Source organism: Mauremys reevesii, linkage group 2, assembly GCF_016161935.1.
Source record: "Mauremys reevesii isolate NIE-2019 linkage group 2, ASM1616193v1, whole genome shotgun sequence".
NCBI lineage: Eukaryota > Metazoa > Chordata > Testudines > Geoemydidae > Mauremys > Mauremys reevesii.
Window position 1 is genome coordinate 221,090,470 of NC_052624.1, and position 25,038 is coordinate 221,115,507.

Here is a 25,038-nt window from a genome sequence, read left to right on the forward strand (position 1 = left end):
TGGTGAGGCCTCAGCTAGAGTAATGTGTCCAGTTTGGGGCAACACATTTAAAAAAACATGTGAACAAAGAATGTAGGTCAGACTTACCCGATGGGGAACTCTATCCTGAGAAGCAGTGACTAGTACTGGGTTTACAATGGAACCACTGGTGCCATGGTGCCGGGCCCAGGCTCCAAAGGGGCCCTGGCCCACTCTGCTTCGGCTGCAGTCCAAGGCCCACCAGCAATTCTCCACTCCCCTGTCTCTTCCACGCCTCCTCCCCCGAGCGTGCCACATTCCCGGCCCTCTTACTCCCAGCGCTTCCCCTGCCGCCAAACAGCTGTTTGACGGTGCTCCTGGAGGGAGGGAGAGGAGCGGGGCTGCAGCGTGCTCGAGGGCAAGGTGGAGACGAGGCGGAGCAGGGCCTTGGGGAAGGGGGTGGAATTGGGGCAGGGTGGAGCAAAGGCAGGGCCCCTGCACTCCCCCTAAACATACCCCCTCCAGCCCCCTGCCGTGAGCCGCTCAGGGCTGGGGCTGGGGTGGGGCAGGGAGCATGGAGCAACCCCATGACCCCAGCCCTTTCCCTGACTCCTGCACTCCTCCACATCCCCACCCCCACCCTGAGCACCAAACAGGAGCTCCTGCACCCCCCTACATTCCAACCTGCACCCATCACAGCAAACAGCAGCTGCCCCAGGTAAGCGCTCCACACCCCAACCTCCTGCCCCAACCCTGAGTCCTCTCCTGCATCCTAACTCCTGGCCAGACCCTGACTCCTGCACCCTCCTCACACACTCCCAGCCCCAACTCCTGCGCCCCACTCACACACATCCAGCCCTGACTCCTGCACCCCCTCACCCACACCCCGCCCCCTGCCCTCCCTGCCTCCTGCACCCCCTCACACACTCCCAGCCCTGACTCCTGCACCCCCGCACTCACCGCCAGCCCCCTGCCCTCCCTGACTCCTGCACCCCCCCACATCCCCACCTGCACCCCTCACACCAAATGGGAGCTGCCCCAGGTAAGCACTCTACACCCCAACCTCCAACCCCAACCCCGAGCCCCCTTCCTCCCCCTAACTCCTGGCCAGACCCTGCACCCCCCCCAGCCTGCTCCTGCACTCTAACTCCCTCCCAGACCCTGCACCCCCAGCCCTGAGTCCCCTCCTGCACCCTAAGTCCTGGCTGGACCCCGCACTCCAAGTTTTTTTTACATTTTTTTTATAAAGCACTCTTATCCAAAGCGCTTTACAATAGTTAGCTAACGGTACAAACAATATTTGGAAAGATCATTAAGTGGTCCACCAAGACCCCCAGCGATTTTCAAGTGGTCTGTGGAAAAATAAGTTAGACTACAAGAACAATCAAGGTACCTCATTTTATTTTCATTTACTTGCTATTACTTATAGGAGGAGGATGAAGAAAGAAAGCATGAAAAACGGTGGTGGCGGGAGATAAGAGAGACTGTTCTTTTTCTTGGCTGGGTCCCAAGGATGGCCCCCAAAAATGAAGCTGAGCACAAGGCCCCACTAACTCTAAGTCTGCCACTGGGGTTGACCCCTCTCCCACAGCTTCCCATGCCGCAGCCAGGGGCTGACACCCCTCCTCCCCCCCAGAACCCCGCTTGCCATTGCCAGGACAGGGGTGACCCCTCCCTTGCCCCAGCTCCCCACAGCACTGACAGGAGCTGGGGCTGACACTCTCCCCACAACACTGCCAGGAGCTGGGGCTGGCCTCTTGCCCACCCAACTCCATTGTACTTGGGGCTGGAGCTGACCCCCCAAGTCCTGTTGCCTGACACACTCGTGTTGCCATCCCCCCCCACACGTTCCTTCACGTCCCACGAAGGGGGGCGCACCGGTCTTTTTTGCCGTGTCTCTTTTTTGCTGTATATTTATTATGTACTTCTATTTTTCTTTCCAATGCTTTGAGTTAGATCATGCCCAGCTCTTTAACAGGTGCACAGGAGTGGAGGAAGACATGCCCCCTCTTCACCATGCTGAGCCCAATTCATTTCCATCCCTGGCACTCAGATAAAGCAATGGCAGTTCCAAGGTGACAGTGGTACTAGACTCCTCAAACAGGTGGCCAGCACACAGAGGGGAGTGTTTGCTACATTCTTTCAACAGGTAGAGCAACAGCATAATGCTTCTGGGAGCCCCTACAGAGGAGATGCACCTTTACATCACCTCCTACTAGGGTGACCAGATATCCCGATTTTATAGGGACAGTCCCGATTTTTGGGTCTTTTTCTTATATAGGATCCTATAACCCCCACATACCCTGACCTGATTTTTCACATTTGCTGTCTCGTCACCCTACCGCCTACTGAGGGCTGTGGCTTAAAGCCACAGTTTAGACAATTAGGTTAACACCAGGGATTTTGTCACCAGGCTCCACCTAAACCAAAGTGGAACCAGACTGCTGGCACTAAACATTAAAAAGGTTGTAGAGCAGTTTTTAAACTAGGAGATGGGGGAAAGCCGACTGCTGCAGAGGAGCGTGTGGATCGGACACAGACTTCTCTTAGGGGAGAGTCTGATGACAGAGAATCTCCAGGTTATAGTCAGGAGCAGAGGAATGAGAAGTATAATGTAAGGGCCGGATCAGATGATAAACAGTCACATAAAAAAGAATCTGGCACATCAGAAAAAGGCAGGCTAATAAACAGGGACAAGTTTTTAAAGTGCTTGTACACAAATGCCAGAAGTCTAAATAATAAGATGGGTGAACTAGAGTGCCTTGTGATAAAGGAGGATATAGATATAATAGGCATCACAGAAACCTGGTGGACTGAGAGCAATCAATGGGACACAATCATTCCGGGGTACAAAATATATCGGAAGGACAGAACAGGCCGTGCAGGGGGAGGAGTGGCACTATATGTTAAAGAAAGTGTAGATTCAAATGAAGTAAAAATCTTAAGCGAATCCACAGGTTCCATAGAGTCTCTATGGATAGACATTTCATGCTCTAATAAAAATAGAACATTAGGGATCTATTATCGACCACCTGACCAGGACAGTAATAGTGATGATGAAATGCTAAGGGAAATTAGAGAGGCTATCAAAATTAAGAACCCAATAATAGTGGGGGATTTCAATTATCCCCATATTGACTGGGAACATTTCACTTCAGGACGAAATGCAGAGATAAAATTTCTCGATATTTTAAATGACTGCTTCATGGAGCAGCTGGTACGGGAACCCACAAGGGGAGAGGCGACTCTAGATTTAATCCTGAGTGGAGCGCAGGAGCTGGTCCAAGAGGTAACTATAGCAGGACCGCTTGGAAATAGTGACCATAATACAATAGCATTCAACATCCCTGTGGTGGGAAGAACGTCTCAACTGCCCAACACTGTGGCCTTTAATTTCAAAAGGGGGAACTATACAAAAATGAGGGGGTTAGTTAGACAAAAGTTAAAAGGTACAGTGACTAAAGTGAAATCCCTGCAAGTTGCGTGGGCCCTTTTTAAAGACACCATAATAGAGGCCCAACTTCAATGTATACCCCAAATTAAGAAAAACAGTAAAAGAACTAAAAAAGAGCCACCGTGGCTTAACAACCATGTAAAAGAAGCAGTGAGAGATAAAAAGACTTCCTTTAAAAAGTGGAAGTCAAATCCTAGTGAGGCAAATAGAAAGGAACACAAACACTGCCAACTTAAATGCAAGAGTGTAATAAGAAAAGCCAAAGAGGAGTTTGAAGAACGGCTAGCCAAAAACTCCAAAGGTAATAACAAAAGGTTTTTTAAGTACATCAGAAGCAGGAAGCCTGCTAAACAACCAGTGGGGCCCCTTGATGATCAAAATTCAAAAGGAGCGCTTAAAGACGATAAAGTCATTGCGGAGAAACTAAATGGATTCTTTGCTTCAGTCTTCACAGCTGAGGATGTTAGGGAGATTCCCAAACCTGAGCTGGCTTTTGTAGGTGACAAATCTGAGGAACTGTCACAGATTGAAGTGTCACTAGAGGAGGTTTTGGAATTAATTGATAAACTCAACATTAACAAGTCACCGGGACCAGATGGCATTCACCCAAGAGTTCTGAAAGAACTCAAATGTGAAGTTGTGGAACTATTAACTAAGGTTTGTAACCTGTCCTTTAAATCGGCTTCGGTACCCAATGACTGGAAGTTAGCTAATGTAACGCCAATATTTAAAAAGGGCTCTAGGGGTGATCCCGGCAATTACAGACCGGTAAGTCTAACGTCGGTACCGGGCAAATTAGTTGAAACAATAGTAAAGAATAAAATTGTCAGACACATAGAAAAACATAAACTCTTGAGCAATAGTCAACATGGTTTCTGTAAAGGGAAATCGTGTCTTACTAATCTATTAGAGTTCTTTGAAGGGGTCAACAAACATGTGGACAAGGGGGATCCGGTGGACATAGTGTACTTAGATTTCCAGAAAGCCTTTGACAAGGTCCCTCACCAAAGGCTCTTACGTAAATTAAGCTGTCATGGGATAAAAGGAAAGGTCCTTTCATGGATTGAGAACTGGAACAAAGGGTAGGAATTAATGGTAAATTCTCAGAATGGAGAGGGGTAACTAGTGGTGTTCCCCAAGGGTCAGTCCTAGGACCAATCCTATTCAATTTATTCATAAATGATCTGGAGAAAGGGGTAAACAGTGAGGTGGCAAAGTTTGCAGATGATACTAAACTACTCAAGATAGTTAAGACCAAAGCAGATTGTGAAGAACTTCAAAAAGATCTCACAAAATTAAGTGATTGGGCAACAAAATGGGAAATGAAATTTAATGTGGATAAATGTAAAGTAATGCGCATTGGAAAAAATAACCCCAACTATACATACAACATGATGGGGGCTAATTTAGCTACAACAAGTCAGGAAAAAGATCTTGGAGTTATCGTGGATAGTTCTCTGAAGATGTCCACGCAGTGTGCAGAGGCGGTCAAAAAAGCAAACAGGATGTTAGGAATCATTAAAAAGGGGATAGAGAATAAGACTGAGAATATATTATTGCCCTTATATAAATCCATGGTACGCCCACATCTCGAATACTGTGTACAGATGTGGTCTCCTCACCTCAAAAAAGATATTCTAGCACTAGAAAAGGTTAAGAAAAGAGCAACTAAAATGATTAAGGGGTTTAGAGAGGGTCCCATATGAGGAAAGATTAAAGAGGCTAGGACTCTTCAGTTTGGAAAAGAGAAGACTAAGGGGGGACATGATAGAGGTATATAAAATCATGAGTGATGTGGAGAAAGTGGATAAGGAAAAGTTATTTACTTATTCCCATAATACAAGAACTAGGGGTCACCAAATGAAATTAATAGGCAGCAGGTTTAAAACAAATAAAAGGAAGTTCTTCTTCACGCAGCGCACAGTCAACTTGTGGAACTCCTTACCTGAGGAGGTTGTGAAGGCTAGGACTATAACAATGTTTAAAAGGGGACTGGATAAATTCATGGTGGCTAAGTCCATAAATGGCTATTAGCCAGGATGGGTAAGAATGGTGTCCCTAGCCTCTGTTCGTCAGAGGATGGAGATGGATGGCAGGAGAGAGATCACTTGATCATTGCCTGTTAGGTTCACTCCCTCAGGGGCACCTGGCATTGGCCACTGTCGGTAGACAGATACTGGGCTAGATGGACCTTTGGTCTGACCCGGTACGGCCTTTCTTATGTTCTTATGTTCTTAAGTGATGGAACAGGACAAGATGAGATATCCTTAAATAAGGATATTTATTCTTATTCTTAGACACACCCTGTATGTCTGATGGACTGATTTTGAAGCCTGTGGACTATATCAGTGGGGCAATAGAAGAGAAACTGACTGAGAGACTATATAATTCATGGATATACCGATTGCCACATATTTCTCGTTACCAGAGTTACAAAGCTCCTTTGTTTTCATTGCCAAAGAAACCTGAATTGATTTGATTACATTTTATCTTGTTCTTGAATCAGTTTTCTACTAAATTCTTCCTCCAGTAGTTTTTTCCCAGACAACATTGGAGCAGGCAGAAGCTTCGAATGCATCCCTTTTCTGATCTGTAGCCATCATCTTTATCCATCAGTCAATACATATAAAAGGAGTTTTATGTCATGTATCAATTTGCCCTCCTTTTTGTTTGTTTGTTATTGAGAATGGAATAGTTGTTGTAGCTTGTAAATTCTTTCATCTATAATAATTTTATGATGCATTGTAAGCAACAGCTGCTGTCCTATTTTTCTTTATCAAATCTGACATCACAGCTAATTGTTCAGCCAAACAAAGTGTGGCCATCTTTCTTATGGGTGTAGCTGGGAGATATCTAGGGCGTGATCTTGCTCTCATACAAGTCAGTGGGAATGTGACAAATGCAATGCTTTGGAAATATGGCCCATTCAAAGACTGTTGTTGAAATATGGGAGATGCTGTGGACATGCAGAATATTCAAAGACTATTATATCAAATTTATAAATGTTACATGAATTTGTATGGGCTGGCTAGTGATTGCATTCCTGGCTTAATGGAAAAACTAAAATCACTGGTGCTATTTAATGCAAATTTCGTATAGTGGTCACACGTTGGTAGAAGTTTCATCCTCTGGGGAAAATTGCATATACTGGATTGATCTGCTTCTAGAGGTCTGGCAAACAAAGAACTATATAAACTTTGTGACCACCCTTGTGTGAGGAGATAGGGTCATTCACCCTTGATCTAAGAACTGACATGAGACTGTGACTAAGCAGGCCAGGCACTGTGAGAGGGTATGAAATACTTTGGAACCTGGTTTACACATGGAAGATGTCAAGTATCAGAGGGGTAGCCGTGTTAGTCTGGATCTGTAAAAGCAGCAAAGAATCCTGTGGCACCTTATAGACTAACAGACGTTTTGAAGCATGAGCTTTCGTGGGTGAATACCCACTTCGTCGGATGCAAGCAGTGGAAATTTCCAGGGGCAGGTATATATATGCAAGCAAGAAGCAAGCTAGAGATAATGAGGTTAGTTCAATCAGGGAGGATGAGTCCCTGTTCTAGCAGTTGAGTGAAAACCAAGGGAGGATAAACTGGTTCTGTAGTTGGCAAGCCATTCACAGTCTTTGTTTAATCCTGAGCTGATGGTGTCAAATTTGCAGATGAACTGAAGCTCAGCAGTTTCTCTCTGAAGTCTGGTCCTGAAGTTTTTTTGCTGTAGGATGGCCACATTAAGATCTGCTATTGTGTGGCCAGGGAGTTTTAAGTGTTCTCCTACAGGTTTTTGTATATTGCCATTCCTAATATCTGATTTGTGCCCATTTATCCTTTTCCGTAGAGACCGTCCAGTTTGGCCGATGTACATAGCAGAGGGGCATTGCTGGCATATGATGGCGTATATTACATTGGTGGACGTACAGGTGAATGAACCGGTGATTGTGTGACACCTGATAAGCCAGACATGTATAAACAGTTTCTATTTTTAAGATATGTTTTCTCTGTAATGCTTTTGTCACACTTTAACCCTGTCATTGCCCCTGGGGGCTTTTCTACTCTGGCACTTTACAGTGCTGCAACTTTCTCGCTCAGGTGGTGTGAAAAAACACATCCCTGAGCACTGCAAGTTTCAGCGTTGTAAAGTGCCAGTGTAGATAGACCTTTTAATTCTCTCAGCCAAAAGAGCCCAGAGCATGAGGACACACAGAATGCAGACTCTGGGCTCTTTTGGCCCCAGTGTTGCATTTGGAGGACACACAGAAATTCAGGTGTCCCTCGCAGAAGAGGCAGCCCATGGGTAGGCTGAGGCAAAACCCCCCTTGCCTGTGATGAATGGCTGAGACACGACAGTCTGCCCCAGGGAGTGGGGGGCTAGTTGGTGACTGGCAGTGGCCAAACACTGAGGCAAGGTGGGGATAGTGAGTGGGGGTTCCCCTAAGTGGGGAGATCCACAGAAACTATGGGGGTACTGCCTGCGGTCAGCACCCAGAGAAAGGGTCATCTGGAGTCTGGGAGGGACACAGGGGGCCAAGCGGCAGCGGGACACTGGCCTGCAAAGGGTGCTCTGGAGGCTGGAGAGCTAATTCCTGAGATGATCAGCAGGAGGCACTGCAAGGGTGAGTCCCGCATGGTTACAGAGTGATATAAATATTTTTGATATATTGAAGAAAAAAGTGTATATGGATACTAGTCCTTTGCTACACATTTTGAAGGGTGAGAGGCAATTTAGAGGAAGGATAGAAGTGTATGATATGTGCCAGATAGCTAAGATTATTACAGCAACTCAGCCTATTTTATGACTTAAGTATTTAAATTTAGAGACTTAATATTGCATTACAAGTATATTTTTAAACTTCTACTTGCTATTTTTACTTCCATGTGATGGCATGGAGATCACACTGGTGCACCCCCTTTCTGTCAGGTGTGAAGTGAGAGACAAAGATGTCCAAAGGGATGGAATGCAAGCCATATGAGCAAAGGCTGAAGGAACGAGGTATATTTAGTTTGGAAAAGAGGAGATTGTTGTGGAAAATTGACAACACAATTGCTTTTTGGATTAGACAGACGGAGGCTCCTTTATTTTATACAAGCATATATGCAAGGAGAGTCAGCATAGCCCCTTGAAAGGTGGCAAGCTGCTCTGCCCTCCTTAAATTTTAGCTAGCTTATAAAGATTAAAACCACAGACAAATTACACATACTTCTGTATTAATTACCTTATTTGGAATACATTGCAAAATTAATATAGGACAAAAGCAAAAACAAGAGTCTCACCCACAAACCCCGCCCCCCATTACTCACTATCTGTTCTTTTGCGGTCAGTGACCTTTCTAAGACAACTACTGTGGTTATATATATTAAGCCTGGCCATTGCAAATTATGCTACTTGGGGACTTTATCACTCTGCCCCCTCATGCCCTTCATACACACAAACCATTGTTCACTTTTGGGAACTTTCCACGGTGACTCCTTTTACCCCTTGACGCACAGAAGCAACTTTTCATCACTCTGTCCCCGTCCTCTCTGCCCTTTATACACAGAGACAAGCTGAACCAAAGTTCAACACAGCCTAGAAACAAGCTTATCCAAAGTTTAGGCCTAAAAGCCTGGCCAAAGTTGTAAACCCATCAGATTTTCCCTCACAATATTAAGAGGGGGATATGATAGCGGTCTTCAAATACTTGAAAGCTGCATAAAAAGATGGATGAAAGTTGTTGTTTGTCCACAGAGGGCAGGACAAGAGACAATGGGTTCAAACTACAGCATAGCAGATTTAGATTAAATCTCAGGAAAAACTTTCTAATTGTAAGAACAGTAGGACAATGGAACAGCTGGTCTAGGGAGGTTTGTGGAAGCAGGGGCAGCTCTAGGAATTTGGCCGCCCCAAGCAGTCATGCCTGCGGGAGGTGCACCAGAGCCGCGGGACCAGTGGACCTCCCCTCCCGCAGGCATGACTGCGGAGGGTCCGCTTGTCCCGCGGCTCCAGTGGACCTCCTGCAGCTGCGGAGGGTTCACTGGTCCTGCGGCTCTGGTGGAGCATCCGCAGGCATGCCTGCAGGAGGTACACCCGAGCTGTGGGACCAGCGAACCGTCCGCAGTCATGCCTGCGGGAGGTCCGCTGGACCCGCGGCTCCGGTGGACCTCCCGCAGGCATGACTGCGGAAGGTCCGCCGGACCCGCCTGCCGCCCTCCCGACAAAATGCCGCCCCACACGCGCGCTTGGCGCACTGGGGTCTGGAGCCGGCCCTGTGTGGAAGCTTCTTCACTGGAGGCTTTCAAAAGGAGGCTGGATGGCCATCTGTCCTGGATGGTTTAGATGCAACAAATTCTGCATCTTGGTAGGGAGTCAAATTAGATGATCCCTGCAGGTTAAGAGAGTTTTGCCCTACCCTCTCCAAGACTCCTGGCCCCAGGCCCTTAAAGATGCAGAGGCAGGATTTCCTTCCAAGCACTATTCATTTCCAGGACTGCTTCCTCTCTATGCACATTTCCCCTTAGGTCCTAACATATGTCTCTTGGGCCTTGAAAGGCCCATCCCATGTGACGAGGAAGGCTAACCACTAAGCTAAACAGACACATCCCCCTGCTCAGCCAACCATATTGAAAAGTATCAGAGGGGTAGCCGTGTTAGTCTGGATCTGTAAAAGCAGCAAAGAATCCTGTGGCACCTTACAGACTAACAGACGTTTTGCAGCATGAGCTTTCATGGGTGAATACCCACTTCTTCGGATGCAAGTAGTGGAAATTTGCACCGTAGTGTCTAGGAAGTGGATCTCCCGTGTAGATTGGTCCAGGCTGAGGTTGATGGTGGGGTGGAAGCCGTTGAAATCGTGGTGGAAGAAAAGACACGACAGGCAGGCCTTGGGTGGCAGACCAGTCCTCGCCCACAGACAACCTGCCAACCTGAAGCATATTCTCACCAGTAACTGCACACCGCACCATAGTAACTCTAGCTCAGGAACCAATCCATGCAACAAACCTCGATGCCAACTCTGCCCACATATCTACACCAGCAACACCATCACAGGACCTAACCAGATCAGCCACACCATCACCGGTTCATTCACCTGCACGTCCACCAATGTAATATATGCCATCATATGCCAGCAATGCCCCTCTGCTATGTACATCGGCCAAACTGGACAGTCTCTAAGGAAAAGGATAAATGGACACAAATCAGATATTAGGAATGGCAATATACAAAAACCTGTAGGAGAACACTTCAACCTCCCTGGCCACACAATAGCAGATCTTAAGGTGGCCATCCTGCAGCAAAAAAACTTCAGGACCAGACTTCAAAGAGAAACTGCTGAGCTCCAGTTCATCTGCAAATTTGACACCACCAGCTCAGGATTAAACAAAGACTGTGAATGGCTTGCCAACTACAGAACCAGTTTCTCCTCCCTTGGCTTTCACTCAACTGCTAGAACAGGGACTCATCATCCCTGATTGAACTAACCTCGTTATCTCTAGCTTGCTTCTTGCTTGCATATATAAACCTGCCCCTGGAAATTTCCACTACTTGCATCCGAAGAAGTGGGTATTCACCCATGAAAGCTCATGCTGCAAAACGTCTGTTAAGTCTGTAAGGTGCCACAGGATTCTTTGCTGCTTTTACATATTGAAAAGGTAGGCTCAACCAAAGTTAATACCTGGCCATGGCCTCCACTCAGGGGGTACACCTGCCTAGCTGCTGCAAGATAGTCTATTAGCTCCCTATTAATGATCTGGTCATTTTCACAAAAATATGAGAAAACCAAGCTTTGGGTTCACCTCCATTGCAAGTACAGAGTCCTGTGAATATAGTTTCACGTAGTTCTTGGCACACCATTATTATGGGTTCCCTGCAGGGTACAACCTGGAACTGGGTTACAACTGATTTATAGTGATTATAAGGAATAGCAAACAGTTCAAAGCAGATTACCTAGCAAATAAACAAAGCACAAAATAAGCTCATTATACTACATTGGATATGAATTAGCAGATTCTCACCTTAAGAGATGATACAAGCAGGCTGCAAATACTTAAGGAGCAAGTTGCACTTGTTTTACAGCTTGGAATCCTCAAGTGTTTCAAATGCAGGCTAGAAATCCCTTTAGCCTGAGTCTAGCACTTCCCCCAGTTCAGTCTTTGTTCCTCAGGGGTTTCCAGGAGTCTTCTCTGGGGAGTGAAGAACCCCAGATAATGTCACTTCCTGCCTTATATAGCTGTTGCATATGGTGGGGAACCCTTTGTTCCAAATCTTGGTTCCCAGACCTGTCTGTGGGGAAAAATACTGACATCCCAAGATTGAGTAAAGCATCGTGTCCTTGTAGAGTCATAGTAGCCATCACTCACAGGCTGTCCGTAGTGTTTTCAGGAAGGTTCACTAGGTGGGAGATGAGCTTCTCCTAAGGACTATTGTCCTTTCTAATGGTCCATTACCCTGAATAGGCCCTTTTCAACCAGCTATTTAGATAGAAAGCATCTTGTTTAGTGGGTGTTATCCAGGTGTAACTACATTTGAAGTATAGATGCATAATATTTATAACTTCAGATACAAAAATGATACATGCATACAAATAGGATAATCATATTCAGCAAATCATAACCTTTTGAAGGACATCACACATAACCTGTCTTGTATAAAATGCATCATAATTATGCTATAACCATATCACCATAATATCACCAAGAAGAATATTGGGTGCAGTGTCATAACCATAATTTACAACATGTGGAAAGCCTCCAGACCATCTAGTACTATAGCCATGTCTAGAGTAGTTAGCAAAACTAGGACTTCACCCTGCTTAAACTTTAAGGCTACTTTCTGATCTTATGGAGAAGATCCCCCTGGTAGGCACACGCATATGCATCCCTCTGAATTAAGGATGTTGTCATCTCTGTTCCATTTCCTTACAGGATCCCCAAAGACTAATAACTCTACGGTGTTGCCCAAAGCTTGTAGTAGCTCATCCAGCAACACTCATTTTCATTCCTTTTGTACCTCCACTACTTTGTGAATGATGTTCAGCTCAGCAGGGATACTTTTCTCCCCCCGCCCTTCCCCTCCTTGGAGTAGATGTCTTCCACTCCGTTGTGTCCTGACTGGGGCTTTGCACAGTCTCTTTGAAGTCTCCAATCAGCAAGACCTTTTCTGTTACCTTCACTTTTACACATTCTGATTCTTGATGACTTGGTGTTTCTGCAGCCACTGTTATGCTGTCCTTGTCCTCAGCTGACTGGCACAGCTTGGTGTCCCACTGATTCTTTTGCTGATGTGTAACCAGGGAAAAATCAAATTTAAATGCACCCCAATATGCCTCTGTTTCCCTTGTACAGGTTCTTAGACTCTGATAGCAAGTCCATCACCTTAGGAAGCAGCTCCTGTGCCCCCCCACCCCACAAGTATGGTGTAAGAAAGAAGAGGAGAGACACAAATTATGTTGAAACAGGTAAGTATTGTATTAAGGATTGATTACATAAAAAGGGTAAGGGGAAAACCATAAGCAACCACATAAACCCTCCACAAAAAGTGGACTGCAACAAAGGCCCAATATAGCTTGAAGCTCAGGCCCAATATACCCCTCCCTTGGCAACAAGAACAAAACCAATCAAATCCCCTATATAGCCCACTGCTAATCCGATGTCATCCGTGGGCAGGTCAGATGGTAGTGAGTGGTGGGTCCAGGACCTTCTACCCTCGGACCAAATGCTGGCCTTTGGGGAGGAACACTGGATCTCGGCTGCTGGATGTTGACAAGCTACTAGGACCGAAGCTGCTGATGGACCAAAGGATCCTGGATGGCAGGTAAGTTGTTGGTGTCACAGGATCCTTCACAGCTCTTGATCTGGAGACCCACAGAAAAGCCTGACTGCACACTGCTGCCTCCTGAACGGACAGCGCCGTGATGACGTGGCACAGTTCCTGATAAAGAATGGCGGGAAAATTCTGAGGGGTTGGCAGTTACAAGCTAGTTCCAACTGCTCTGAACCAGCTGTTTGCACCACAGCTTTGGCACCTTAATTTCCCCACCTCTAGGGACAAAATGGAGATTTGACTCCATTTTGAAAAGTACCAAAGTCCATATCAATGAGGGGGGAAACGATATAAAAACCTTATCCTAAACATTTAAAATCACCAACAGATGCAGCCATCCTCCTCTTCCTGGGATACTTCCAGTTCATTCCCTGGGGTCATCACATTTTTCTCTAAGCCCTTTGGTTCTTTGTCTGTCTCCAGATTGTTTTTTACTTTAGACTGGATTTTCAGCTGGATTTTACTCCTAGAAGAATTTTGCACCACTGCATCTGTGCAGAAACATGCCCTTCCCGCCCCCTGCAGATTCCCTTTGCTTTCCTGCAGAAAAATGGTTTCTGTGGGGAAACAAAGAGAAGCTGCACCACTGCTCACTCACGTTTGGGCACCTGGAAGGGTTGCCAACCCACCAGGATTGTTCTGCAGTCTCCAGGAATTAAAGATGAATCTTTAATTAAAGATTGTCATGTGATGAAATCTCCAGGAATTCATCCAACCAAAGCTGGCAACCCTAACACCCAGAGCAGCCAGGGGAGAGGGAAGTCACTGCGGGGGGTTGGGGGGGAAGCTGGGGTACCCTAACTTCCCAGGGACATTAGTCCCAACTTGGCGAGGAGGAGGATGACAGACAGATTTCCTCCTCCCTCTCCCCTGCACAGAGCAGCTGGAGCTGGGTCAGATCAATCGCCAGAAACCTCCCCCGGCTGCAGGAAACTCTGAACCATGGTGGGAGGGGGTTTTACAAGGGGGTCTGGGTGCAGGGTGTGAGGCTTGTTGGGGTCGGGGTTATGGGAGTGGGATTGAGGCAGTATGGGGTCCAGAGGTATGGTTGTTGGGCAGACAAGGAGAGCCATTCCCTGCATCCTGACCCCTCCCCCCCACTTCCTGGTCCCATTGCTCCTCAGCCTCGGGGGGAGGGGACACTGTATGGGGAGCTGTTCCCCCTGTCCACCCAGCCCCATGCATCTGGATCCCACTCCTTGCACCCATCCCCCCCGCTGAGCCTCACCTCTCCGCAACCAGAACCCCCCACTGAGCCACCTAAAACACACACCCCAAGCCTCACCCCCTGCATTGGGAGCCCCCACACCCATACCCCCAACCAGCTGCCCCCCTGCTGAGTCCCCCTGCACCCAAACCCTCCCCCTGCTGACCCCTAACCACCTTCACAGACTCCACTGCAGAGTCCCTTCCCGTTGCAGCCAGAATCCCCAGCGAACGCTTGTGCATCCAGATCCCCTCCCCCATCCAGGCCCCCCCACTGAGATGCCTGCACCCAGATTGTGCCACAGATTGTGGTACTTGTGAGAGAATTCTGCATTAAAAATTTGATGCCAAATGTTTTAAAATTTGAAAATTATACAAAATTCTCCATATTTGTGTTGTCAAAATAACAGATGCTATTATGTCAATTAACAAAGATGTATACAGTAATGATACATTTCCTCTTTCATAACAATAAAATTCATCCATATCCCAATGAGATATTTAAAACCACATGTATATATTTAATATACAGGTTAGACCTGGCCAGGCTAATGGTCTTTATAATGTCTCTCTAGTCAATCGCATACTCAATTATCCATATATGGTAGGTTGAAGTATTGTTGACTGGTCTGTTATGTATAACACAGTTTCTTTTCTTCTTCAGATGCTCAGAGGTTTCTTCACTGTGTATTGATATATTCTGGTGTCTCCATTCTGTGGGATGCCCCCTTAAACAGCTTAAGTTGGTTAACATGAGATAAAAATGTTATATATTTCCCTAATACGTGAAATATGGCTTTCTTATTTCTTATATAGTAGTATTCTTGAGATAAAAATAATATAAAGTAATAGAAACAATCTTAATATAACAAGGTAGGCAAATAATAAGGATTTTATCAAGTTTTAAATAAATAAACTTGACTCATTAAATATTTAATTATTTTGTTTACTTTTTTGTTTTCCAAAATACTTTCCTATAATAATTTTAACTATACAAGATAAGGTATTAAGAGCTTAAATACTATTTTGACACCATTCTTCTTTAATTGTAAGTTTGTCCTATGTCATGTACGTTGTCTTGTGTTCTGTGTCACATGACTAATTTGTTTTTATTTGCAACAAAAGTCAACTTTACAAATAAATTATAATTGACTATAATGAGTGGTATCACACTATTCAAATATTATGGTTGGGTTGTAACCATAATACCACACTTTTTTTTTTTTTTTGCAGAGCTCAAAAAGGCCTCAGATATAAATACAGTAATTCCTCACTTAGGGTATGTCTACACTATGGGATTATTCAGATATTACAGAAGCTGATTTTTGGAAACAGACTGTATAAAGTCGAGGGCACGCAGCCATACTAAGCACATTAATGCAGCGATGTGCATCAATGTACCGAGGCTAGCGTCGACATCCAGAGCATTGAACGGTGGGTAGCTATCCCATAGTTCCCGCAGTCTCCCCCGCCCATTGGAATTCTGGGTTGAGATCCCAATGCCTGATGGGGCCAAAAATTTGTCACGAGTGGTTATGGGTAAATGTCGTCAGTCAATCCTCCCTCCGTGAAAGCAACGGCGGACAATCATTTCGCGCCCTTTTCCCTGGATTGCCCAGGCAGACACCATAGCACGGCAACCATGGAGCCCATTCAGCCTTTTTTCACTGTCACCGTATGTCTACTGGATGCTGCTGACAGACGCAGTACTGCAGTGCTACACAGCAGCATCCCCTTGCCTTTGCAAGTTAGCAAAGACAGTTACCAGCTCCACTGTACCATCTGCTGCTTTGCAAGTTGACAATGACGGTTACCAGTCATACTGTACCATCTGCTGCTGTCATGGGTGCTCCTGGCCGGCCTCGGTGAGGTCGGTCAGGGGCGCCTGGACACAAATGGTTATGACTCCTCTGGTTATTCTCTTCTTTAAGTTTTGTCTAATGGCAAGTCAGTCCTGCCTAGAATATCAGGCAAGCCTACTAAAGAACCAGAGAGGCAAACGGACGCTCCGGGTCAGAGCCCCAGACGTCCCACAGAAATGATGAGCTGCATGCCATTCTAGGTGGTGCCCCTGCAACAACCCCACCCGTTGCTTCTCTCCTCCCCGACCCCTCCTGGGCTACCGTGGCAGTTATCCCCCCATTTGTGTGATGAAGTAATAAAGAATGCAAAGGGTGGGAGGGAGGGCAGTTGGCTTACAGCAAAGTAGAGTGAACCACCATTCTGTACTGACTCAGCCTCAGAGGTGAAAGTAAGTTGTTACAGTCCAGTATGGCGTACCGGCAAGAGCCAGTACGCCGTGCCGGACCGCATCAGCTTCTGCAGCGGGGATTTAAAGGGCTCTGCGGGGAGCCCCGAGCCCTTTAAATCATGGCCTGCAGCTCCAGCGGCTGAGCCGGGGCCGGCATTTAAAGGGCTCCTCCAGGCTCCCTGCTGTAGTGGGGAGCTTGGAGGAGACCTTTAAGTCCCACCCGCTGCTTTGGCAGCTGGGCTGGGGCCGGCATTTAAAGGACCCGGAGCTCCACGGCGGCTGGAGCCTCAGGCCCTTTAGTTGGCCCTGGGGGCTACCAGCCACCTCTGCAGCTGGGAGCCCCCTGGGTGATTTAAAGGCCCTGGGACTCCCAGCCACAGCTGGTGTCCCAGGGCCTTTAAATCTTGAGGCCACGCCTCTACCGGATGAGCCCCCGCCCCCTCCAGCCGTACCGGTAAGTCCTGCGAGTTACTTTCACCCCTGCTCAGCCTATAGCTGAAACAGGGAATCTCTGACAAGCACTAGGATAGAACCACAGGCAGGACTGAATCTCCATTTGTGTGTGGGCCTTTGGTTGACACTGGTAAAATACAAAATGTCCCAGGATATGTATGTTGGGGGACAGTTCTAAACGGCAGCTTCATTTTTTTATTTGCAGCAAAATGTAGAGGTCTAAGTATCTGATTGTGATTGTGAGCCCTGGTAACAAGGAGTAGGCGCAACCGCGCGGTGCTGCTGACTGGGGAGAGCAGCCTGAGGCAGAAGCCTCCAGCTGGCATGATAGTCCAGGCAGGACTGAATCTCCATTAGACAAAACTTAAAGAAAATGACCTGGAGTCATTCCCATTTTTTCCCAGGCACCCCCGGCCGATCTCACCGAGGCCAGTCAGGAGCACTCATGGGATGATGATGACGGATACCAGTCCTACTGTACCATCTTCCATCCGCAAGGGAAGGGAAGGGGATGCTGCTGTGTAGTGCTACAGCACCGTGTCTGCCAGCAGCATCCAGAACACACGGTGCCATCGAAAAAAGGCGAGAAATGATTTTTCCCCTTTGCTTTCACGGGGGGGCTGACGACATATACCCTGAACCACCTGTGACAATATTTTTGACCCTTCAGGCTTTGGGAGCTCAGCCAAGAATTCAAATGGTTTTTGGAGAGTGCAGAAACTGGGATAGCTACAGTCGTCAGTCACCCCTCCCTCTGTGAGCGTCCATTTGATTCTTTGGATTTCTGGTACTCTTGTCTCAGCTCCTTAAGTTTCACGCAGCACTGTGTCGAGTCCCTGTTGTGGCCTCTGTCCATCATAGCCTTGGAGATTTTTTTCAAATGTTTTGGCATTTCGTCTATTGGAACGGAGTTCTGATAGAACAGATTCATATCTCCATACAGAGATCAGATTCAGTATTTCCCATACGGTCCATGCTGGAACTCTTTTTTTGATTCTGGGACTGCATGGTCACCTGTGCTGATCAGCTCTCCATGCTGGGCAAACAGGATATGAAATTCAAAAGTTTGCAGGGCTTTTCCTGTCTACCTGGCCAGTGCATCCAAGTTTAGATCGCTTTCCAGAGCGGTCACAATGGTGCACTGTGGGATAGCTCCCGGAGGCCAATACCGTCAAATTGTGGCCACACTAACCCTAATTCGAAATGGCAATACCGATTTCAGCGGGAGGAGTACAGATATCGATATTAAGAGCCCTTTATACTGAAATAAAATGCTTCATTGTGTGGACAGGTGCATGGTTAATTCAGTTTAATGTTGCTAAATTTGAGATAAACTCGTAGTGTAGACCAGGCTTTAAAGTCGTCCCAGTTAACATTGATCAGCAACATAGCAATGAAACAATTAGAGAACATGCTTGTTTAAAGTTGTGCAACGTTCCCTTATAACATTGTTTGGCAGCTGCCTGCTTTGTCCACCGCTTGCAGGAAAACAGCCCATTGGAGCAAGCTGGTGGGGGCTTGGAACCAGGGTGGATCGACAGCCCCCCATCAGCTCCCGACTCCCCTAAGTTCCCTGTGCAGCAGCTGCCCAGCAGGATATAAATTGCTGGCAGTTCAACTGTCCCTCTCCCCGCACTGCCATGTGCTGCTCCTGCCCTCTGCCTTGGAGCTGCTCCCAGGAGCCTCCTGCTTTCTGTGGGGGGGGAGGGGAAGAGGAGGGCTATTGTCAGGGTGTCCCCCTGCTCCTGCCCCCCACTTACTCCATCTCCATGGTGGGGAGGGAGACACAACAGGGCTCAGGACAGAGGGCGTTTGCTGGCAACAGCTGCTGTCTCCACTTGCTGATCTACTTAAAATGGCAACGTACTTAAAGTGGGGTCAGCGTACTTAAAGGGACAATACGCATCTCTCTCTCTCTCACAGAGTGTGTGTCTGTCTGCCATGCTGTCTTCCCTCCCTCCCTCCACTTGAAGAGTGTGAGGCTACATTAGCACAAGGTGTTAAGCCTTGAGGGCTCAGTCTAGTAGTAGTTCATCATTTAGCAGTAAGGCATTCCCTGGGAAATATCCCACCTTCTGACTCCACCACCTCAGCCAAGCTTCACAATCATCATTGCTGTGTACGGTATTAAATTATTTAAAAGTAAGTGTGTGTGTGTGTAAAAAAAAAAAAATCTTCGACCTGGTGAAATTTTTTTCCCTGGAATCTAACATCCCCTTCCACCCCATTTACATTAATTCTTATGCGGAAATTGGAGTCACTTAACATCGTTTTGTTTAAAGTCATTTTTAAGGAACATAACTACAACGTTAAGTGAGGAGTTACTGAATATGTACAGATAATTTATCTCAATAATTCAATTGCAGTTTTTTAAAATTAATAAAATGCTTTTTTTTCAAAGAAAAAACTGTAAGGGAAAAATCTCAACATTAATGCAAAGGCAATATTGATAAAATCATAACTTTTTTTGCTATTTCTAAATTTATTTGCACCTTTATTAAATATTAAAATACAGTTAAGTGTGTTATAGCCAAAATGTCTCCTCATCTCTCTCATCTGGTGTGGACATGGGCTGTCTTTCTCCTATCAACAATTGGAAACAGACCAAACACCAACCTTTTCTAATGGTGACGCCCTCTATAATCAGCTCCCCACAGTTTGCTCCTAATGCTACACAAGCTCTAACTTTTATGTCAGAATAATGTCTGCTGTCATCTGGTTTAACAATCTCTAATCAATTTCTCTCAGGATAATGAACCTCTTAATTTCCTTTTCTTTTATTATTTGGATTGAAGTTGCCAGACCAGATGAGAGAGAGATTTTAAGGCAGTGATATGACTGAATGATTGATACATGTAGTTTGCAGTCTCTTGTACTTTTAAGAAAACTACAGTTTTTCTTCCCACAAGTTACAATAACAGTTTTGAATATTTAACAATATTTAAATACATTAGTCTTCTTTCTGATGTTTATCAAATCGTTCCAACAGAGCTCTTAGTATACTTCCTGGTAGTTTTTGGTGTCTGTCTCTTAGTTTTTCAATGGCAATCTTTGTCTGTTAAGAGAAAGAAAGAGGGGGAAACCTTTTATATTTCAAGAATCACCACTTCAATCATCATTCTCTTCTAGTTTTCCCAAGGATGCTACAGGTATATATAAAACTCTGTGGAAAATGTTGTGGGAGGAGAGGGCAGGAAGGGTAAATCCTTCACAAGATCTCATGCTGAGGGATAGTCTCATTCCCACCCACCAGTGTATTTTTCCTTGTGATAACCAAGCATACAAAACAGCTAGATCTACATATGCAATAGTGCCATGGAAATGTTAGCTCACTACCACCCCATCTTGCAAACCCTGAGGCACATGAATAACTCAGGAGATTAGAATCAGAGGGGTAGCCGTGTTAGTCTGGATCTGTGAAAAGCAACAAAGAGGCCTGTAGCACCTTTATAGACTGACAGATGTTTTGGAGCATAAGCTTTCGTGGGTGAATATCCACTTTGTCAGATGCATGTGTTTCATTAGCTTCAATAGGACTACATATTTGATTGAAATTATTCAATTGTATTTGCAGGTTTGAGCCCTTAAACTGTAAGTGTGACTTGATATAATTTAATATTTAAGTTTGACAGGTTTTTTTTCAACTGGAGTTGTGGTAAAGATCTTTTAACTAAGCATCGGAATAGGCTTTCCGCAGCAAAACCTCTGCCGCAAGATGGAGAAGGCAGTTTCCCCCTTCAAAAACAGCTATTACCTTTTTCAAACCCTATTTTAAATGTTTACCATTCATTAAAATATGCATCAAATCATTAAATACAATGAGAGGTCTAGGATGTAAAACCCTGTTTTTTCAGGCATGTTAAATCACATCCACTGTAATTTTTGCTTAGACTAAAATCTGATAAATATTCACCCTAGACCTTTCCCTTGCTCTCTTGTAATGATTAGGGCCCAGAGGGCCTTCTCTGATTATGAGCTTAACTTATGGAAAGTGGGTAAAAGTTCATAATTGTCACAGTCACCTTCTATAGAACATTATTTAAGAAGTAAAAAGGAGACATCTGAATTAAACCGAGAGGATCTACTGCTACCACCCAAGGATTGTGCTTAAAATCATGTCTGGTAAACAAGAGGAGTATGGAACTGGAACTCAATGGACCAAAATTGGTACTTCAGAAATTAGTCCTAACTGGCGGACAAAATAAAAAAAGGATGGGCTATTCTGCCCATCACCCCCTTTGGGGATCCTTTTAAAGAGCGACTTTGTGAGGGAAAGGAAAAACCATTTGTACTACTGCCACTGCCACTGGGGGGTTTTCATTGTGACATGTGGACCTTGGCACACCAGTGGGGAGGCCTAACCAACACCACTGCCCCAGTAAAGACCCCAACTTGATACATATGAGGTCCAACTCTGTCCTCCTCTCTCTTGTGTGTCCCTTCCTGTCCCTCACTATCTAACTATTGTCCTTTCTTTCTCAGCTTTCTGCCTAATCCGGAGACCAAAACTACCATACGGCCCCAGCATAACAAGTCCATCCAGCTCTGCCAGTCAGAGAAGGACTGGCAGAGATAAGGGACCTGACCAGACCAACCAGATGATATTCCTGACTAGCCTCTTTGTGTCCTGAGAACATCAACAAAAGCCATATTTCCCTCAACTTTTACTACTCTGTCTCATCTCCTGTGTCTATTTTGTCAAAAGCAGGAAAATGACTATCATTCCTGATTCAAAATTGAACAGCAAAACTAACTCTTCCCCACCAAGATGGGCTGCTTGACAGAGCAGGAGACTCTAACCCATATTCTTTATCTCTGTAAAAGGGATTGTTTGTTTTGCATAATCACTTAATTTCAGTGCTTTTTGCCTTGTTTTGATTCTTTTCCTTTCGTGTATCTCTGTCAATACATTTCAGCTTTTGCCATGAGTTTTCTCATGTGTTTGCCATAATAACTAAGCAGCCTGAGGTCTCTGTACTCAGGACCCCAAACCTTGTTTAAAATGGTTCATGTTGTATAACAACAGTCATGTAAACACCTCCAGTTCTTTGGGCCCACTTATTCCACCCAAAGTGATACAACTGCTTCCCCTTAGCATTCAAAAAATGTTTTAGTTAAAGAGATCAGTGGGAGCTCTTGGGTGTTCACCACTTGTGGAAAGAATCAGACTATTTATTTAGACACCTAACTATGGATTAGTGAGCCTAAGATTAGGCACATATATTGACCAAGATTTTCTAAATTATAGAAATGGATGGGAGTCAGGAAATGAAAAACATTTCTGATAGTAGAATTAACCCCCCCACAGTGCTCCAGTAAGGCCAGAACCTCAGCCAATTCATACCAGCTGAGAATCTGTCTCATAACATTTATCATTTGCAGATGTGTAACTATATATCTTATATGTAGTGTTGTTGTAACTGTTGGTCCCAATAATAAAAGAACAAATACCCTAATCACCAGTGGGCGAACACTTTTCCTGAAATGATCAACTCCATATCTGACCTCTCTGTCCTTGTAATCAAAGGAAAACCTGCATAACATCTTCAAAAGACAAGACTGGGAGCTTAAATTCATAACCTTGCTAGACACTAAAAATCATGGCCTCAATACAGATGCTGGTTTTATGTCTCATTAACACAATCTATGACCCACTAACTCTCCTTTGTCCTAAGACTGCCGATGTGGTAATTGTCCACCTCATCTTGAATGGTCTCTTGCAACATATGTTAACTTCTTATGCTTAACAATCTGCTCCACCTTGTATTAGGCAGTGATACTCTGTGTACCTTTCCCAAACTGACGAAGAGCTGTGTGTAGCTCAGAAGCTTGTCTCTTTCACCTGCAGAGGTTGGTCCAATAAATGATATTACCTCACCCACCTTGTCTCTATTTTATGTGTCCTTGCAAGGGATAAAGTGACTGGAGTGTGGTTCCTTGTTACTCATTTTGAAGTATTTCTGCTCTGCTCTGTATTTAGTGTTTAGTAGGCTGAAGAGTAGAACTTGACTATAATGTGTGTAGTACAGGTTCAGGGACAGACTCAAAAGGCACAAAGGGCAGTCAATGGAAGTCAGTGGGAACTGGCATCTAATTCCCTTTTGTCTCTTGGAAGATCTCCTCAAGTCACTGTGCAAATATTGACCTTTTCTGTCTTTAATTTCATGTTGTATTAATATATTTTCTTTGATTTATTTTCCATTTTAAAAAAAATCAAGAGAAACTATCTCTGAGTTTACATATTTCAAGATGGCCTGAAATGTGAAACCATTTTGCTATTAGTTTCTTGTGACAGAGTGCTGAGGCCTGATGGGTGAATTAGCCTGAATTAGTTTCCCAGTGATGGCTGATTGAGCAAGTAGCTAATCAAAAAGCAATGCTGCAGAGATAAGGAACTAATTAGGCCTCAGCTGACTAACCTGCTAAACCAGGAAGGAAGTGTTACAAGAGGGGAAGACTGGACTAGCTGAGCGAGACTGAAACAGCTTCAAAACAGGGAGATCTCATTTCCTAAGGTCTTGGTAAAGAGGGACTAAAAACTGTAGGAGTTAAAAACTGTGATGTTGCACTGTACTGGTGTGGGAGAAGGGTTTGTAATAAAATATAGATTGAACTCTAAACGAAAGTGGGTGTGACCAATTTCTGGGGCAACAGAGGACGGGAACAGAGCATTGCTGGCCTCAGGGATTTTATTTCCATATATTTATCATTAGAAATAGACTTTTCTATTCTTCTTTACAGGAGAACTTGATAAAATCACTGTAAGATTAAATTAGTATTGCAGCCTTATGTGATATCCTGAGATAAATCTCTGTTTATCTCCAAACAGTCCCCGAGACTACCCACAAATTGTTATTCCCGCTGTTCCTCTCGCCCATAAATCAAAGAAAGGCTAGATTTTTATATTTTTTTTAGATAAATTGGGATTGTGTTTGAAGAGTTTCAGTTTAGGATACAGCCTTGTGAGACATCACTAGTCAGTTCCAATACCAAAGAAAGGGAATTGAAGGCTAAAGATACCTGTCATTTCTGTTGCAAAACAAACTTAACATGCCACAGAAAAATGTCCTTGGAAAAAAATGGTGAGGTAATCCCTCCAAGTCAGGAGGGATCAGTAGAGGGCAAAACAAATAGTTGCCTATGCTATGCAGAGAACCATTAAGATATTCCCCTGCCTCTGCCCAAAGTTAAAGTATTACAAATTTACATTGTAAGCCCCAGCAGCTGCTCAGGTGAGCGAGGTCCACTCCAGATGTCCATCTCCTGGCCGGACGTCCCCTTGGCGTCTCCTCCAGGTGGGTGCCGGGGGACAGGAGAAAGGGCTCCCAAGCACATGTGTGCCTCCTCCCCCCCCTCCCCTTCACCCTCCTGAGGTGCCCCACAACAGTCTGCCAGCCGCTGCTTTCTATAGCCCTTAGGCAGAAGTAGCAGCAGGCAGCCGGCAGCACAAGCAAGGGAGAGGCACAGGCTGTTTTCTTTCAGGCAGGGAAGTTCCGAGGCTGGGGGTGGGGGGGAGGGGATGCTCTGGGGCGGTGTGGGCCTGGCGACTGCTCCAGGCAGGGCCAGGGGAGAAACCCAGCTCCAAATATTGGTGGAGCATAGCCTCCAGCCTTGAATATTCCTGGTGCTTGGGCACCACGAGCCCATATAACCTGCCGCCCCTGCCAGGTGTCCAGGCCTGCAGCTGAGGGACACTGGAATGTCAATGTGTGTTGAGGTAGGGCAGGTGCTGCAGAGAGAAGGGAGACTCTAATATATTTGGTTTCCTTCAGGTCCCTGGCTTTTCCCATTGTACACTCAGGATGCCCTTCCCCTCTGTGGTGGTGGTGGTGGTGTGGGGAAGGGGAGACAGGATGTTGATTATGTGAATCTAAGGGGAAACAAATGCTTCTCTGAACTTGTAAGTGGCTGAAATCATGTT

The 25,038-nt window shown here is 45.5% G+C and overlaps 1 protein-coding gene across 2 annotated transcripts in view; it reads right to left on the reverse strand.

Annotated features, from left to right (window-relative positions):
- Window positions 1-20,067: 20,067 nt before the first annotated feature.
- Window positions 20,068-25,038, reverse strand: part of LOC120398623 (transmembrane protein 68-like) — a 42,475-nt gene continuing 37,504 nt past the window's right edge. For both annotated transcript variants that reach the window (XM_039526167.1, XM_039526168.1), the window contains exon 6: window positions 20,068-20,172. In XM_039526167.1, the coding sequence (XP_039382101.1) occupies window positions 20,068-20,172 (105 nt within the window). The remainder of the gene's footprint in view (window positions 20,173-25,038) is intronic.